The sequence below is a fragment of the Spermophilus citellus genome, assembly GCF_964194105.1.
Source record: "Spermophilus citellus genome assembly, chromosome: 4".
NCBI lineage: Eukaryota > Metazoa > Chordata > Mammalia > Rodentia > Sciuridae > Spermophilus > Spermophilus citellus.
The window spans coordinates 153284231-153304116 of record NC_138185.1 but is presented as its reverse complement, the minus strand read 5'-3'; the positions used below and the strand labels follow the sequence as shown (position 1 = coordinate 153304116).

Below are 19886 nucleotides of genomic sequence, written 5' to 3'. Positions count from 1 at the left end.
TTAAAAAGCATTTACTCTCCAGCATAAAAGAAAGAGTGCCAGGGAGAGGGAAGTTCACTGGATTAGACAAGGGGAATGAAGGGAAGGGTTGGGGGATGGGAATAGAAAAGATAGTCAAATGAATAGACATAACTTTCCTATGCTTATATATGAATACACTACCAGTGAAACTCCACATCATATACAACCACAAGAATGGGATCCTAATAAGAATGTGTTTTACTCCATGTATGTATATATTAAAATCCACTCTACTGTGGATTTTAAAAATAACAAATAAAAATCTAAAAACTAAAAGAAAAAAGAAATTCATATTGAAATATAGAATTGTTAAAGAAAAAAGTAAAGCAACAAAAAATAATAAAAATAAAAAATAAAGTGCCTAGCAGAGCCATTCTGGAGCATATACCCAGTTGCTCCAAATAGATCTTCCCCTCAACTTTTTCTACATTTTCAAGATTAATTGAGGTCTGTTCCTTTAGTTCCAGCTGTGTAGATAGGAAATATATGGAAGCTTTCTTAAAACATGCCATAGAAATTTTGTCCTAGCAGATAGTAGTAAAATTTTTTTTTAAATGTGGCAGATGATTTATCTTTCCCCTCATCTAATATATAACCCATAAATTATTGCCTGTACCACGGAGAAAAGGTTTTTCTATCATCTCAAATATTCAGATTTTCATGCTTTCAGAACTTAACTAACAATGTTGTCTAGCCCCCTGAAGTGAAAAATACTTCTCTCCATGAGAGCAATTGAGAGAGACACTGGTGTAATTGATATGTCAATTTTAAGTGGTCCCGGAGAATATTTTCACAAGCACTTGAACCTAAAGACTGATGGAGATCTTTAAAAGGCTCACTATGCCTATAATTTTGAATAAAAGATTATTTACTCTTTAGCCATATCCAATTCCTATCTTGAGAAAACTTAGATACTTCATGCAAATATATTTTTGCTAATGGCTTATTCATAAAAGGAAGACTTCTCACTTCTGCGCATATCCTGGGGATAATTGCATTACATGTTTGTCATTTTCTATGCAGGGTTTTTGTTTTTGCTATTGCTTTTAAAAAAAAAATTGTAGTTGTAGTTGGACAGAAGGCTTTTACTTTATTTGTTTATTTTTATTTGGTGCTAAGAATCAAACCCAGGGCCTCATATGTGCTAAGCAAGGGCTCTGCCACTGAGCTACAGCCCCAGCCCTGGTTCTTTTTTTGTTTTGTTTTTAAATGTGCTGTTTGTTTTCACGATTCCCTAAATGCAGAATTATATATTATACACAATAGTTTAAACAAATATTATTTATTATAGAATAATTTTAATAATTTTAAATATGAAATAGCATATCATGTTAAAGTTCATTGGGATTAATACCATGTTCATTAGCCATGTCTTATAGTAACCACATGATTATTTGACCAAGAAAATACAATCAAGGGTTAGCCAAAACAAAATAAATATCAATTCAAATTCATTACCTTTCCAGTTCAGTCTTATGAAGGAAATCTATTTATGTACATGAGTACTTTAGCCAGTGAATATTATTCAAACACAAAAATCAGAAAATGCCAGTCTGCTGTGCCTTTTTTGTTGTTGTTTTTTTCCTGAAATCAGATTGCCCCCAAAATGGTTGCAAATCCCTGGCTGAACTATAAAACCCCAAATTGAGGGAAATGATAACCCTCACAGAATTCCCAGGTGTAGATATTCCCTTCACCATGTTTATTTATGAGTCTATTACTTCTTAGTTGGAAAATTTCCTTGACACCTCCATGGTGCACATATTAAATTCTATTCCTTATAGTTGGAGGTAGAGTCTAAGGAGAACACACATGTGGCAGTTTCAGAGAATGTGATATTCACTCAGCAAGAGAAACACCTCCCATCAAGCAGCCTCATTGATAATGTGTTGTGAAGATGGTTTTTCACCGCTGACACGTTGGAGTCTGTGCCCAAGTCATCTGCTGTTTTTCATAAAGGGAACTTCAGTATGGAGCTACTCTGTAACTACCCGTGCACTGGCCCTTGCTGGTCATTAAGAAGAGCATTGCTCTCACAGCACCTGAAGTATAGGCCATCAAGAGCACACACACCCTGATTAGCCTCAAGTCTAGTCCCATGTCGATGATCTAAATTTTGTTATTGTAAATAACTCCCTAATAATGTTAAAAGGGCTTGAAAAATCACATACGTGCAAAAGCTGTCTGCAGAGGAATCTATTTATTTGGAATACTCAGAGCTGAAGCTTAACATATTAATCTCCAATTTGCTCACAAATTTTTTCAACTTGATTTTAAAGTCAGTGAGGAAGTGACATATTGTTCCCTATTCCAGGGTTATTTTCCTCTTTGCTGTAAGGCTGAAATGTTTTCCAGTAGAACCAATTGAGGACAATTAAAGAAACAGATGTGAACCAGCGTTGTACCAAGGGAGTGGACTCCTGTTTAGAATGCATCAGGGACCTTATCATTTCACAGTACACCATTATGACCTCAGTCCAATTATGAAATATTTCACTTTATGTAGTTAATGAATGCTTCAGCATAATTAAGTTAAATCCTCTTTCTGTGGTGTACCTAAAAAATTGAATTAATTTAAATGTAGACAAAAGGAAGAAGTGGCCTCCATTTGACATCCCAAGTGACAGAGCACATTCAATTTACTCCTGTATAAACCCCTAAAAGAGGTTATTCAGTTTCTTTTTTTGCCCTTGGTCTAAGTTTTGCCCCTTAGCTGTATCAAAATTACGTCTCCTTAATCAAGTCCTAGTTTTGTTCAGATCTTTAGAAATGTGAATTGATTCAAGAAGCTGATTAAAATGTATGATGAACTGTTTGAAGAAAAAAAAAATACAATACAGATGAAAATACTTAGAAGTGATTTCCTGTTGAATCCATTTCATCAGAATGGATGTTTAGCTCAAGAAAGTTAAATTAAAAAATTAAACTAAAATTACCATTCCTTAATTAGAATGTGAATCGCTTTTATATTCTAGTCCTGAATGTCCCATGAGCATACTGATTTACTTTTAATACTGACCCTTCTTATATGTAAGCAGCGATATAGACGAGGTAATTAAATATAAGGAAATATTTAGCAACCTTTGTGAAGCCTTGTGTTGCTTGATTATACAGAGACATAATTTTTTATGTTTCTTTCCATTCTATTTGACAGATAGTTGCCGCAATAATGGCGATTACTGGCATTGTCATGATGGCATATGCAGATAATTTCCATGCTGATTCCATCATTGGTGTGGCATTTGCAGTCGGCTCAGCCTCAACGTCTGCATTATATAAGGTATGTTGTGCACCTTATTTTGTAATCAGCTGTCACTCATAGCTTAGATTTAAGCAATAAAGAAAGGAAGCAAAGTGAAAACTTTGGTTAGAAAAAAAATAGATGCATTTAAATAATAATGATATCATATATTGAGTGCTTGCTATGTGGTTGGCACCTGCCAGAGAATTTCAACTTTGTCAACACAACTTTATGAAACATAGATATATATTTCCCACTTTTCAGGTAAGGAAGTTGAAGATTTATAAGATTAAGTAACTTTCCCAGGGTCACATAGCCAGGAAGCAACAGATTGAAACTCTAGACCAGTCAATCCCTCAGCCTGTGCTCTACACTCCAGCCCCTCAATTATCAAGTCGTTGTAGCTGATATGTAGGAAAAGCTTGATCTCCCCTTGTGTTTCTTTCAGTTAACTATATGGTCATTATTTTAACTCCAACAAGGTATTATAAGTAATAAAGAAGCTGTCCCTTGAGAGTTGCTGTCTACCTGTTGATTCCAGGCCACAGAAGCCCACATCATTAGCAAAATAGAGACACTTTTTTTTTTCTCTCTGAGCCAGGGTCTGAGTCTGATCTCTGTACTCCCCAATCTTTTTCTACTGAGTTCCTAGCCATCCATGAAAACTCTACTCGAGGATCATTGTAGCCACCTTCAGAAGTGAGGACTCAGGGAGAAGATCTCAAAGGTTGTTCCACAGAGCTTTACTTTTAAGAGCCAGCTTTCTGGATGTATCTACAGGACAATTCCAATTTTACCTCTCTCAGTGTTTCATTAAGACAAGCTTCTTTGAAAGACACAGAATACCCTTTGCATTCCTCCTGGAGGCCTGTTTTGACTATTCACCACTATTGCAGCTCAGAGGGCCTGAAGTCTATTTCCATACTGACATTTCTTGGCCACTGATTCTGTGTGACAAGTTTGACAAGTGTTCACTCATTCGCTATTAGTATCTAACTTGCTTCCGGACAGAAACTCCACCAAAACGTCGAATGTGGCAAAGTACTGGCACATGCTAGGTTCTCTTAAGTCTTTCAATAGAAAAATAAATAAATAAATTCAGTTGAAATAAAAAACAGTACTTGAAATTGCTGTGTAATCAGGAGAGTACTCTTATGGAGAGAATTCTCCTGACCACATTACAGAATATTTTCATTCTGGGATTGGGAATAGTGGCTAAAAATGCACAAAATCCTATGTGGATAATAATTTCAGGCAGAAATAATCTGCTGCAATCTATATTATTTGATAGAATTAGTAAAAGGAGACCGGGTTAGGGAGCTAAGAAATAAGACGCCAGGCCTGGCTTCTTCCCCCAGACTGTTCTGAGACAGATCAGCCATTCGCTTCTCCTTGCCATTTTACAATCCATAGGGTGGAAAGGTTTTTTTTTTTAATCCACAGAATAACATAATGTTTGTGAAGACATTTTAAGCTCAGAAAGAAAAGTGCTTATAAAGCCAAGGCATCATTATTTCTCTCAACCACATAATTATAGGCTTTCTGTCCAATTTAGATTTCAGTATTTGTCAAAATAAGAATAAAAGGAGCCCCATGTTTGAAAGGAAGAATTGATGGCATCTCAGTCCTTGAAGATTTTTCTGGGCTTAGGGTACTCTTATTTATCATGTACCCTCTGCCCATCCGGAGGGTTGTGCTTCACATAGTGTACACAGCGATTTTCTACACCATAAGGAATTTACTCTATGGCTATTTTTGTCTTCTATAAAGGATATAAGGCATTTTAATATCTTGTCTCAACGTCTCATTTAGTGCCATGGAGATGACAGGGAAGGAAGACATGGAAGATAAGCTGTGGGCTGGTTAGTCCACTGTGTAGGTGGATAGAATCCCCATCTCTGCTCCAGCAAAGTGTCTCCAACTGTGTGGCTAAAGAGTTTCTTTCCCATTCAGGTTTTGTTTAAGATGTTCCTTGGAAGTGCCAACTTTGGGGAAGCCGCACACTTTGTCTCCACCATGGGTTTCTTCAATTTGATCTTCATCTCCTTCACCCCGGTCATCTTGTATTTCACCAAGGTGGAGCACTGGTCCTCGTTTGCAGCTTTGCCATGGGGCTGTCTCTGTGGAATGGCTGGACTATGGCTGGGTAAGGGTCCTCAGGTTTGGGCTTCCCTTTCCTGTGGTCACTTGATCTTTCCTTAGATAGATTATCACAGCAGGATTATTCTCTTAGATACCTCTGTGCTCTATTGGCCAAACTTGCATTGGTTAATGTCATGGAATTTTAGGAACTTCTTGGCAGGCTTTGGTTTGATTAGATCAGCCATCCAACTGGTGTGCCTGCCATGGGTGTGCCTGCCCAGGCCACTGTCTTCACCACTGACCTTCAAGCAACCTCATCCAGTCTTGTGACATACTGTGTGATTTACATGCTCTACGTCTGCCACAGTGTGTTGGGGGAGGCCAAAGAATAGATGACAAATTGAAGGAACTCAAAGTGGTTCAAAATGGCCAGAGCACCAGGCTCAGGAGAGAGAGAAGGAGGAGGTGGCATTCAAGAGGGAAGCAGCTCATGCGGGTTCTGGAAAGCCATATTGAGGTTTGGATTTTTTATATATATTTATTTTTTAGTTGTAGTTGGACACAATACCTTTATTTCACTTATTTTTTTATTTTTTTTAAAGAGAGAGAGAGAGAGAGAGAGAGAGAGAGAGAGAGAGAGAATTGTTATTTAGTTTTTGGCGGTCACAACATCTTTGTTGGTATGTGGTGCTGAGGATCGAACCCGGGCCGCACGCATGCCAGGCGAGCGTGCTACCGCTTGAGCCACATCCCCAGCCCTCACTTATTTATTTTTATGTGGTGCTAAGGATCGAACCCACGGTCTCGCACCTGCAAGGCAAGCGATCTACCACTGAGCCACATCTCCAGCCCGAGGTTTGGATTTTAAATCCACTTAATATTTAATAAGGGAGGTGACAGGTTCACATCCGTATTAAACAGCTCACTCTGCTGAGCCTGGAGAAAGGGTTTGCAATAGGAAGCCCTCACCAGGAAAGAGAAGGCGGTGTGAGCTGAGTTTAGTAGTCCAGGCAAAGCAGAATGTGCCTCGTCAAGGGCCAAGAAAAAGCCACATGGAGTCTTTTTAATGTCTTCCCTCCCTGCACCCTGGAACTCTGGGGCTGTCTGCCTCAGCTGAGCTCCAGGCTCCCACTTTTAATCTGTGCTACTGCTGTCACTTCATGCAAGAGGAACCTGAAAAAATAATGAGCCTGCTCTTCTCTCACCAAGCAGTCGAAAAACAGCAACAACTCAATGTCCCCATTCCTGTTTACTCAAAATCAAATCATTTGCATTCTGCTCCCCTTTCCACATACTGCCCAAGGTCAGCCTCTTTGCCTGCTCCGCAGTTACCCGCCACACTCAACCTGCACGACCTCTTCCAACCCTCAGCTGACCTTCTTTACTAAGGTGATATGATTTGAAATAGTAGCCGTACTGCGATTCCAGGGAGAAAAAAAAAATGTCCTGATTCTATGATTAGGTCATCTTTTTCCACTCCAACCCAGGAGAAAGAAGTCTTAGACAGGAAGCATTCAAGAGAGGAATCAAGTATTAATCATTGGTCCCTTGAGTTCTTCTTTCCAAGGCCAAAAATGTATAGTTATCATCTCTCATTACCTCTGCTGAGTTGAGTAGAAATCAATAGCAATGTTTCCATAAGACCAAAATATCCTCATAAAAACACCTAGAATATTTCCTGGCCAAAAACAACCTACATGAGAACAATCAGAACCAAAATTTTATTGTATCTTAGCCCCTCACTGAACACACATGGTTTCTTTGCAGCAAATTAGGCCTCACCCATGTATTCCTTGGCAGGTAATACATGCTCCTAAGCAAATCTGCTCAGACTGGGTGCCACCCATGCTAGCTGGACCTTGGAATGCTCCAAGCAGTGTTTTCTCTACACCCTACAGAGCACAGTGCCACCTGGCACTGCAATTGCTCCACCAGGCTCACCCCAGTGCTCTGCAGAGTTCACTGTGCCAAAGCCGCGCTCTTACAAATTGAAGAGATAGTCTCTCTCCTAACTGTTATATACCCCAGGGTTTGACACTAAGTTTTCATTTCCACCCATCTCTTCTCCATGGGAATCAGATATGATCTGTCTGTGGCTGGTCTGAGAAATGGAACTGAGAGATGAACACCAGTCTGTGATCTGAACTGCCCCCACATCTCCTGCAACCATGGCTGTGACCGGTCTTTCAGTGACAGCCCAAATGCAGGTGGGCCTGCCTCCTCCAGTCACCTGGCATATCTGAATTGCACCTAAACTTGGGCTAGACCCCAGGCCACAAATAACACATTGAATTAGATATTCTTTTTTTTTTTTTTTTAGGTTGTCAAAAAAGAATGTAAGTATTCCATCTAAAGAACTAAGGAAAAACAGATAACACATTTCAGTGAAGATGCCTGGCTTTTGTTGAGCAAAAAGGGCTCAGTACTACAGAAATACCACTGCTTTCATTCAATAGGCTAAAATATCCAGTTCAGGCAGCAAAATGACAGCTGAGGAGGTCAGCAGAACCTTCTTGCATTTAATAATTCCTAATGTGTTAAAATTTGCTATGTTTGACTCTCTGAGTCCCTCAAGGGACTGGAACACATTCCAACCTTATCACAAAGGAGGAGCAGTCACTAATTTAGAAGATCCCTTTGCCCTGACTGCTAGGAGTGTCATATGAACAAGTCTTGGGAAGGTCAAACCCATTGTCTACCAAGCATAAGTGACTCCAGGCAACTAAGTTAGTGGGCTTCATTAAAGCAGGAATTATAAATGCCAGTAGAGAATACATACCTTTCTAACTGGAAGGGTTCTAGAACCCTTCTTTGAGTCTACAGAGGTACAAGGAACATGCTTCAGTCATGTGCATAAAGACCTTCTCTGATTGAAGGACTTTTCATGCCTGTTAGTACTCATCACTCTATTCCCTAAAACAGACATTCAGTTGAACTTTGTTAAAATAATGCTCTGTGATTTATCATTTTTCCCTGATTTTTTTAAACCGGATTGAACCCAGGGACACTTAACCTCTGAGTCACATTCCCAGCCCTTTTTTGTCCTCCCTAAGTTGCTGAGGCTGGGTTTGAACTTTCCATCCTCCTGCCTCAGCCTCCCACGTTGCCAGGATTACAGGCGTGCACCATTGCATCCAGCTCTTTTTTTTCCTTTTTGAAAATATTATTTTTAGTAATGTTGGAAAGGGATAGATAATTTTAAATCATGTTCTATTTAACTAAAGAGTTCCAAAGGATTAACTAAAGAGCATGAAGCTACACCCTCAGTTAGCTCTGTAGATCTGCCTGCTGGTTACCTGTGCACAAATCAAGATATGGAAGCAGTCCAGGGAATTTGGTGAAGTATACATTAAACCCACCTTTGTCCATGTGAAGTTTACCTCAGAGAGGGAGAAAAAAAACAGGATAGGCTGACATTGGGTAGATTTTCCTTTAGATAGTGACATTAGAGCCTTTTACTTTTCTGGAAACATGGCCCAACATAGCAAAGTGACAAAGAGATAAATTGCCAAACTTCAGCCTGTCACTTACTTTCCACCTCTGGCTGGCCCTACCCTACCTTTGCTGTGCTAATGAGCAGTATGCTGAATTTTACCTCTTTGCATTTGCTCCATATACCTGTTGCCAGCCAGTTGGCAAGAGCTCAGGCAAACAGGGAGATGGAGGAGGACAAAAGAATATGACTAATTTGGGGGGACATATGAATACATCCATCTCCAAAATTAGAGGATTAATTGACCCACGGTGCAGGCACTTAAGGCACCTTTAGCAAAGACATTGATTGTTTCACAGGAAGAAGAAAAGAGCTCGCATGCCGGTTCTCCTTCATTCTGTAGATCCTCCTTTGTTTTACAGCTTTCAACATCCTGGTGAATGTCGGTGTAGTGCTGACATACCCTATCCTCATCTCCATCGGGACCGTGCTCAGCGTTCCTGGAAATGCAGGTACTGGCATGGTTTGGTATGTGCAGGTTCTGATGACCCAATAAGACTCCTGTTCGTCTTTATGCTCTGACTTGTTTCTTCCAGCAATGATGAATTATGTCCCTTGCCTCAGAAGATGTTTTTAAATATCATGAAGGTGGCAGACAACAGAATAACTATGCAGCAGATTTAAAATTTGCAGCTACAAAAACACTGCTTTTACTTGGTTGTGCTTTTAGAATTAAATACCAAATGTATCATTTGGGTTTCATGCAATCTCCCTGACAACCTAATTTCGTGGTATTTTTAGAGGAAGTCCTATGGAAACAAAAGGCAACCCAGCTTAGGACTCTGAAGTCAACGTCACTAATGAAAGTACAGAAAATGTACAGGGTTTTTGGCTCCCATCAAACTATCCTTAGGGAGCTGCGGAAGCTTCTCTTGGGAGCAGAGCAGGTGGCCCTCCAGGAAAAGCAACTTGACTCACAGGGGCAAGAGGAGAAGCTATTCACCTAGAATAATCTTTCTACTGAAGCCTGCCAGTAACTCTAGTAATGAAAATGGGTTGTCTGGGTGACAGTTCTGTCAGTCCTTCCTACTTTAAAATTCTATGATTCCAAGTCTTGAGTACCGTCTTTCTTTTCCTTAGGAAAACCAACATATGTTTACTGAGTGCTTATTATTCAATCAGGGATATAAACAGGACAGCAAAAAAAAAAGTGCATTTTTGTTTCCTTAAGAAGCTTACAACTGAATTTAGAAAAGAAAACCAATATACTTGAAACAAGTTGGAACTCTACAATGCAACTTATTATTAAATGCCCAAACTATGAAAGACAGACCCAAGGGCTATGAGGTATTTAGAGGAAAGGGAAATTAGAGAGAAGTGAAGTTGTCAAAGAAGTTCATTATTCACCATGAATTCATTCATTCAATAAATAATTTCCGAGCACCTCATCTATGCCAGGAACTGTGCTAACATTGGTGATAGATCCTGAATATAACACAGTTCCTGCCCCTAGGACCATGTAGTGGAGAGGTAGATAAAGGGAAGTGAGTAATTACAAGGTAGAAAAATAATTGCTTTGATAGAGGCATGTTCTAGATGCTCTGAGAGCACATAGGAGGAGCTTACAAAAAGCTGCCTGCAAGAAACCTTCAGACAGAGCTCTTCCAGAGGGGATGGTTGGATGGAGTCAGATATGAGGAGGGAAGGGCAATTTATACAAAAAGAACAGCATGTGACAGACAATTCCACACCTAGGTATATAACCAGAAAAGAAATAAGAAAATAAAATTGGAAACAGGGATTTGAAAATATCCTTGTACATGAATTTTCACAAGAGCACTATTTACAATAGCCAAAAAGTAGATATACCCAAATGTTCATCAGCAGATGAGTGAATAAGCAAATTGTAGTGTACATAATGTGATATTATTCAGCCACAAAAAAAATGATGTATTGACACATGCTACAGCCACAACATAAGTCAACCTTAAAAACCTTATGTGAAATGGAAGAAAACAGTGTAAAAGTCACACATTCTGTGATTCCATTTATCCACTGAAAAAGAAGCAGATGTGTAGTTATCAGGGGAAAAAGAGGGGGAATAAAAGGTTGAGTACAGAGTTTAATTTTGAAGTGATAGAGATGTTTTGGAACCAGATAGAGGGTAATTGCACAATATTGTAAATGGACTAAATGTCACTAAATTCACTTTAAAACAGTTTTATATTATATGAATCTCACCTCAATTAAACTTTGAAAAAGGTCAATACATACAAAGTCATAGGCATGAATAAGTTTGGCTCATTTGAAAAGTGTCCAATGATCCATTGAAACTGGAAAAGCAGGTAGGACTGCAAAGGACAAGTCGAAGAGAAAAGCCAGGCTGGGTGCAGTGGCACATATCCATAATCCCAGGGACTTGGGAGGCTGAGGCAGGAGGATCACAGGTTCAAGGACAGCCTCAGAAATAGCAAGACCCTGAGCAACTTAGCAAGACTCTGTCTCAAATTAAAAAAATAAAAAGGGCTGGGATTTGGCTCAGTGGTTAAGCACCCCTCAGTAAAATCCAAAGTACAAAAGGAGAGAGAGAAAACCATAGAGGTCCTTCGGTCCAGTTTCATGGAATTTGAGCTAAGCCTTGAGTAGTAAGTATGACTTTTGAAAATATGGAGAAGTGACACTGACTTAGGTTACATGTTTTCAGAGAAACTTAGAAATAGTCATGGGCTGTGACTGATGTGACTTTTCTTTCCTAGCTGTGGACCTCCTGAAGCAGGAGGTAATATTTAATGTCGTCCGCCTGGCTGCTACCATCATTATCTGCCTCGGGTTCCTGCTGATGCTGTTGCCTGAGGAGTGGGATGAGATCACCCTGAGGTTCATCAACAGCTTGAAGGAGAAGAAGAGTGAGGAGCACGTGGAGGACATGGCCGATTCCAGCGTGCACCTGAGGAGCAGAAGCAGGGCCAATGGGACAGTGTCCATACCACTGGCTTAAGGGGGACACAATTTGAATGCACGTCATATGTATATTCTGTGAATATAATCAAATTTTCTCACTACTTGTACACTCAAATGACAGTATTAACTCTGAATTTGGATAAATCATATGTAAAATAATGCCAACGATAAAAGTTTACATTTATATGCTTATCAAGGAACTGATGTAAATAATCATAATAAAATTTTTTATTAAAATATATTTGTCCTTGTTCTCTTTGTTCCGCTTGGAGGGGAATTTCCTTTGCAATTCACAAAATTTCCTGGAAATATGAGATTCAGTTAAATCATAGATGTATTATCTTTTTCTCAACTGGCGTAGAGACCTTTTCATTTCAATCCAGAGAGTGTTGTCTAACAGAAAAAGGTATGAAATGGATATACACTTCCTATTCATTGAAGTTCAATGAGAATCTAAAAATTCGAAAGCTGGCAAATCATTAAACTAATATTAACGGAGCACCCTCTATCTGTGGGACCCACATTAGGAACCAGGAGGATATAAAGATAGAGAAGACATCTGTACTTTCACTGAGCCAGCATAGCACAGAGCATTTTCACTGTATAAGTCTCTCTATCACAAAGGATATAGAGAGGACATCCATCATTCACCACCAAGTTTCCTGAAACAATTGGTTCTATTTGCTGTCACTTTTTGTCTTTACTTCCTCTTCAATCTTGAACCCACTGCCAAGCACCTTCTGTCCCCATCATTCCTCCTGAAGTGCCTTCTAAAGTCAACAGTGACCTCACTCTTGCAAAATCATGTTAGTACTTTTCAACTATGACCTTGTGCTCTCTACAGCATTTAATGCAATGACCTTTTTTCCCCCCTCTGAAATATTCTCTTCAGCGGGATCCCATCACTTTCTTGTGGTCCTCTTTCAACCTCACAGCCAGCTCCCCAGATGGATCCCTCTTTCCAGGTTAGTCCTATCACCAGCCATATCCTCTGAATTCAGTCTTCACTTGCTCTTTTAGCATCTCATTCCATACTCTCAAGGAGTTCATCTACTCCAGTCCCTTCAGTTCTCCTCTTCATGGTGATGACATCAGGATCTTATCTCCAGCCCAGATCTGTCCTTGAATTCAGATCTAACTATTCAAATACCTTCTGAGCTCAGTTGGATGGTGTTTTTTTATTGCTATTTTTCTGAGAAGTCTTTTCTTATCCCCCAAGCCAAAAAAAATGTGACCTCCTTAGTGGCTTCTATTTACCCACGTTGTAACACTGATTCCGTATGTGGTAAGTGCCAGTCTATTGATCTGAGTTTCCAGTGGACCACGAGCTCCTAAGAGCAAGAGCTGCATGGCAGTCACGGTGTGTCCCCATGGCTTAGCACTTACAGACATTCCGCCATGAGTCAATGGGTAGCTCAGAACATACAGCCCACTCCAAACCATATGAAATCAGTCTTAGTTAACGACAGGCATTCTGGGGCTGGAGATGTGGCTCAAGTGGTAGCGCGCTGGCCTGGCATGCGTGAGGCACTGGGTTCGATCCTCAGCACCACATAAAAATAAATAAAGATATTGTGTGTCCACCTAAAACAAAAACAAAAACAAATTTTTAAAAAAAGGACAGGCATTCTCATAGATGAGATGATTAAAGGAAGGATTGAAAGGTGTCATGACCTTTCAGTTAATGTACCACAGTCCTTATCATGTTTCCAAAAAATACTAACATGCTGAACTGATGAAAGGTACTCCTGCCCTGAAGGTGGATTAGGGCATGTAGCAATTGAACATACTTTGCACTTTGTAGGAAATTGGCAAGAAACCAAGCCCTTGTGACAGCTGTCTTTTTTTTTTTTTTTACTCAAGATTCCCTAAAAGTGTAGGTGAAACAATCACAAGACACAAGAAAGGAACTCAGAATCTCACACTGGCTGGCTGGGCATCATGGTAAATAAAAACCTCAATGTGTCATGACTTTGATTTCTCTGTCATTCTTTGAAAAGGCAATGCCAGTCTCCTGGCATAGATAGATGACATGATATTAACTAAAATAACACACACAGTTTAAGCTCCATGACACATTTTTAAGCTTCATGGAAAATGGTACAAAGTTTCTGAGAGCCATTAGCCAAGTAGGTATGACAATTTCCTTGCCAGCGTACCCCATGTTGCTTAGAGGAAGGACTCGTGGAAATGGACTTGCCTTGGACATTTGCAGTGACATTGCATGTATGTTTGAGAAAGGTGACCCTGCTCAAGGACCAGGGCGGATCCGGGTTTAGGGCGGATCAGGTTTTAGGGAGTATCCCGCTCCTTGGGTTTAGGGCGATTCCAGGTTTAAGGTGTACCCTGCCGGGAATAGGGCGTATCCTGCTGATTAGAGCCTGGTGGAGTACGTGGATTTTGTCCAAAACGTGAATTTTTCCCCAGAACATGTTTGTAGAGGGCCGGTGTGAGTTCGGGAATAAAGAATTGCTGTTTGAATCTACAAAGCTATGAGTGGCTCGTGATTTTGTGCCCAGCCAGACTGCGGCATTTGGTGGTCTGTACGCGGAACGTCTGAAACTTGGAGGTAAGTGAAGTTGTTTGCCCCTGAGGGAAGGCGAGAGAATGGGTGACCATTTCAAAAAACAATGTGTTCTTATTTTGATTTATTTTGTTTTTGTTTCAAGCTGCCTATCCCTAGAAATTTCTCAGGCAAACTGGGAAAAATGGTTGGCTAAAGGTTTGAAGTTTGTCGGCCCCGAGGAAGAGAAAATTGATACAACAATTTTTTTATTCTGTTTTTATTTCATTCAGTTTTGGTTTGGTTTTGTGTTATCTTATTGGGTTGTGTTATCTTTATAGTAGATTAGAAATTAGTAAAAAAAAAAAAAAAAAAAAAAAAAAAAAAAACCTAAAAGGTGTTAAGTAAATTGTTAGAGATTCAGACCATGGAGAAAGACATTTTAGATCAAGCAAAAGAGAAGGTCTCTCGAGCTAGTCAGACAGAGGAAGAAAATTTAAAGGAAAAGGGGTTATTAGGAAAAAGGCCACAACAGGAGGCTGTTACTAACTCCGTTCTATCACCAGAGGGCGTAATTCAACCAACAGCCCCACTGATGGAGACAGCTGAGTGGCCCTCAAACCCCGTAGTTGATAAATGGGATCCTGAGACAGGACCTCAAAGATTAGCATGCCCTGTACTTGAACAGGTAGGAGGGCAGCGAATTCACCGTGCTTTAGATTTAACAGTGAAGCAGTTAAAGGAGGCTGTAACAACCTATGGTCCCCAAGCTCCCTTCACGGTAAGCATGGTCGAGTCCATTACTAACTTGGACATGACGCCAGCAGATTGGGCTAGCATGTGTAAATCTGTGCTAAATGGAGGACAATATTTGTTATGGAAGGTTGCCAATGAGGAATTTTGCACCGAGACAGCTAGGCAAAATGCAGCAGCCGGTTACCCTCAAAGAAATCTAGATATGTTGTTAGGAAAAGGACCTTATGAGGGTCAACGGCAACAAATTGAATATGATCCTGCTATATATGCACAAATTGCTGCAGACGCAGTTAGGGCATGGAAGACTTTACAAGGACATGGAGATTTACAAGGTCAGCTATCCAAGGTAATACAGAGAGCTAATGAACCTTATGCTGACTTTCTAGATAGGCTTATTCAAACAGCTGCCAGAATTTTGGGGGATACAGATCAAGCAATGCTATTAATAAAACAACTGGCTTATGACCAAGCAAATCGTTGCTGCAGAGAGGTTATTAGACCATGGAGACATGAAGATTTAAACACATATATTAAATTATGTAGAGACATTAATGAACAAGGGCAACTCTTGGCAGCTGCAGTACAACAGGCTTTAGATGCCAGGCCAAAAACATGCTATAATTGTGAACAAACAGGACATTTTAAAAGGAGTTGCCCCATAGGAGGAGGGTTTAACAAAACTAGATATCAAAGGAATAGAATACCGGGTATTTGCCCACGATGCCATAGAGGGAGACATTGGGCTAATGAATGCCGTTCTCAAACCACCATAGAGGATACTCCCTTATCAAAAAACGGACAAGGACCAGGTGTTTACCCACGATATCGTGGAGAAAGGAATCAGGCTCCATTGCCAAAAAACGGACTGGGGGGCCCAATGCTCCGGGGTCCACAACCACAAATATACGGGGCAGTGGAGGAACCCAGCAACACCATCAGGGTAGTGCCCAGGACACATTGTCCATTAAATCCCTCATCAGACAAACCCGAGGGAGCGCAGGGTTGCACATCTGCGCCTCTGCCAGAGCAGTACTAACTCCAGAGATGGGAGTTCAAATCATTCCCACAGGAGTAAAAGGACCTCTTCCCCAAGGAACAGTAGGCTTATTATTGGGACATAGTTCATCTACATTAAAAGGACTTATGATAAGTCCTGGGGTAATTGATCCCGATTATGTAGGTGAAATAAAAATTATAGCTAGTTCTCCAAGAGGTATATCAGTAATTTCACCTGGAGATAGAATAGCACAGTTGTTAATAATACCCAGCCTACATAATAAATTTTCTAGTCATAGTGTAGAAAGAGGTTCCAGGGGATTAGGCTCCACAGGTGTAGATTGGGCTATGCTGTCTTTAAATTTAGATTCTCGCCCAATGCTAAAACTAAATATTCAAGGACATGAGTTCAATGGGCTACTGGACACAGGTGCTGACCTTAGCATCATATCTCGTCAAGAATAGCCAAAACATTGGCCATTACAACAAGCCACTCAAACGCTTCGAGGCCTAGGAGTGGCGACTAATCCCCATAGAAGTGCAATGATATTAGATTGGAAGGATCCTGAAGGATGTGAAGGAACTATACAGCCATATGTATTGGATCATCTTCCTATAAATTTATGGGGACGAGATGTCCTAGATCAACTAGGTTTGACGTTAACAAATAACATCAATCCTAATGCGCCCACTACTAGGGCTAGACAAGGTTTTAGGAAAGAAAAAAGATTAGGAGAACAAGAACAAGGTATAGCAGCACCAATTCAAATAGATCAAGGAACAGACAGACATGGGTCGGATTTTCAGAAAGGGCCACTGAGACAATCAAAATTACTTGGAAATCAGAAAGACCAGTGTGGGTTCCTCAGTGGCCCCTGACTAAAGAAAAGATACAAGTAGCCCATGATCTGATCAAACAACAATTAGCGGAAGGACATATACAACCTTCCATATCTCCCCATAATACTCCCATTTTTGTCATCAAAAAGAAATCTGGTAAATGGAGATTATTGCAAGATTTAAGAGCCATTAATAATGAGATGGTTATTATGGGACCTGCTCAATCAGGGATTCCTCAATTGTCTGCTTTACCAAAAACCTGGCATGTTTTAGCTATAGATATTAAAGATTGTTTTTTTTCGATTCCAATTCATCCCGAGGATAGTCCACGTTTTGCATTTACTATCCCTGCACTAAATCATGAAGGTCCTGATCAGAGATATGAATGGAAATTACTCCCTCAAGGGATGGCTAACAGTCCAACTATGTGTCAAATCTATGTTAACAAAGCAATCCAGCCACTTAGAAATCAAAATCCTGAACTATAAATATTTCACTATATGGATGATGTATTATTAGCACATAAAGATAAAAACACATTGCTGGAATGTTATGCCACACTTACAAACTTATTAAAAAATTATAATCTAGAGATAGGAATAGATAAAGTACAATTAAATTTTCCAATTAATTATTTAGGAGTTCTATTATCCTCAACCATGGTCCGTCCACCAAAAATTCAAATACGAGTAGATCAACTCAAATCACTTAACGACTTTCAAAAGTTATTGGGAGACATAAATTGGATAAGGCCTTATCTAGGCATACCAACAGGAGAGTTGGGACCTTTATTTGATATTCTAAAAGGTCCATCAGATCCAAATTCACCCCGAATGTTAACTCCTAAAGCTAGAAAGGCATTAAAAATTATTGAAACATATATGGAAAATATGCATTTGGATAGAATTGATATGTTTGCCTTTATTATTTATTATACTACCAACAAAAAATATTCCTACAGGAGTATTTTGGCAAGAAGTTCCATTATTGTGGATACATTTATCTTATTCTCCTAACACTATTCTTACTAGGTATCCTGAGGCTGTAGGACAATTAATACTCAAAGGAAGCCAGACACATAATAAAACAATGTCAAAATTGTGTGACCTTTTTACCACAAGTTAATCTTGGAGTCAATCCTAGAGGACTGATACCTAACCATATTTGGCAGATGGACATCACACACTTGCCAGAATCTGGAAAATTAAAATATTTACATGTTGCAGTTGATACTTCTTCCGGATTTTTGATGGGCTCCCTTCATGCCGGAGAAAAAACTAAAGATGTTATAGCTCATTGCTTACAAAATTTTGCCACTGTGGGCGTTCCTAAACAGTTAAAAACAGATAATGGTCCTGGTTACACCTCTACCTCTTTTAAACAATTTTGCTCATCATTTGGCATTACTCATATAACAGGAATCCCATACAATCCACAGGGACAAGGCATAGTTGAAAGAGCTCATCAAACTATTAAAATGTACTTATTAAAGCAAAAAGAGGGAATTGGAAAGGGGTATATATCCCCCAAAGATAAACTTAAAATAACCCTTTTTACTCTAAACTTTCTAAATTTGGATTCATCAGGGCTTAGTGCTGTGGAAAGACATATGTATCCAAAAAATGTACATAAGCCTAAGGTACTTTGGAAAGATATTCTAACAGGACAATGGAAAGGTCCTGACCCAGTGATTGTCTGGAGTCGGGGTTCTGTTTGCGTTTTTCCACAGGGAGAACAGCAGCCGATTTGGATTCCAGAGAGATTAACTAAAGCAATTTCTACAGACCAAAAAGAAGATTATTTGACTCAAATCCATAACAGCTGATATCCAGAGCTCCAGCTTGGCTATTCTTACATCTGCGACAGTGATTAACCAGGGTGCTTTTTTCAATATCTATTTTATTATTGCATTTTCCCACATCATAAAGTTCTATTTTATTTTTGAGCTCATACAAACCTAGGTTAATGTTTTTCTGATCAGTTTTATTTTTTGACTGTAGAGTTTTTAAACATTGCAATGGAGATTTCACCTAGTAAAGCTACAAGGCCTTTACTATTGTCTTATGCGTTGTACGTTTGTGTGCACTCTTGTGTTTTGTGTTGTATGTCTGTGTGTGCGTATGTCCATATATCATATATGAGGAGCGCTCATGAAAAAATGGATCCGAATTATTATTATTATTTTTTTATTCATGTGATTTAAATGGTTTAATTTAAATTAGGTAAACAGCTGTTAAGGATTGTTTTTAAAGGTGGTTAACAGATCTGTTTGTTTACTAATTTAAATTAGGTAAACAGCTGTTAAGGATTGTTTTTAAAGGAGGTTAACAGATCTGTTTGTTTACTTTCACCTTTCCTTTTCATTATATTTAATAATTCTGTTCAGGATAATGTCTCTTTAGCATCATTGCCAGAATTCCCATCTCCATCCCAGTGCCGGTGAAGACTAAGATAAAACCAAACTACAGCTTCTATGATAGCTATCATAGTAAACTGTATAAACTGATGCATCAATGAATATAACTCAACAAGTAATGCTCAATCAAGGACTCGATTTACTTTGGGAGGAAATGGACATATTGATAGACTCCTCCACTTTGAACTGCTTACAGAACTTGCCTGGACTATATATCACTTGTATGCATTGTGAACTATCATTTGGTGCAGCGAATTGTGGTAGTGCTGGCATATCTTTGCTGATGGTGTCACCAGTGATGCAATTTTTCCAAAGGAGCCGTCAACTGGCTTGGTGTCATGGCATTCCTGTATCCTCCTCCCTTCTGCTAGTGATGGTCTAATTTGGGGGGCTAACTGAGGTGAGGCAAAGAACCTCACCCCCCCCACTGGCACCAAGGCTAAATTTGGGGGCTAACAGAGGTGAGGCAAGGACCTCACCCCCCCACTGGTGCATAGGCCTATCCACAAGTATGGCTGTATGCTGGACCAGTAGTCAGTGACAGGTATGATCCAATTGCAGTGGTATCAACCTAAGACAGGAGGCTGACGCCTAGAGGTCAGTTTTTCCCCTGATGGGTAAGAACCATATGTTGAAT

General features: G+C 39.7%; 1 protein-coding gene across 2 annotated transcripts in view; it reads left to right on the top strand.

Moving 5' to 3' along the window:
* SLC35F4 (solute carrier family 35 member F4) overlaps nt 1-11933 on the top strand; it is a 215777-nt gene extending 203844 nt beyond the window's left edge. For both annotated transcript variants that reach the window (XM_081291527.1, XM_081291528.1), the window contains exons 5-8: nt 3176-3301; nt 5216-5408; nt 9200-9289; nt 11534-11933. In XM_081291527.1, coding sequence (XP_081147653.1) covers nt 3176-3301; nt 5216-5408; nt 9200-9289; nt 11534-11775 — 651 coding nt within the window. In that variant the 3' untranslated portion in view covers nt 11776-11933. The remainder of the gene's footprint in view (nt 1-3175; nt 3302-5215; nt 5409-9199; nt 9290-11533) is intronic.
* Nucleotides 11934-19886: the final 7953 nt, after the last annotated feature.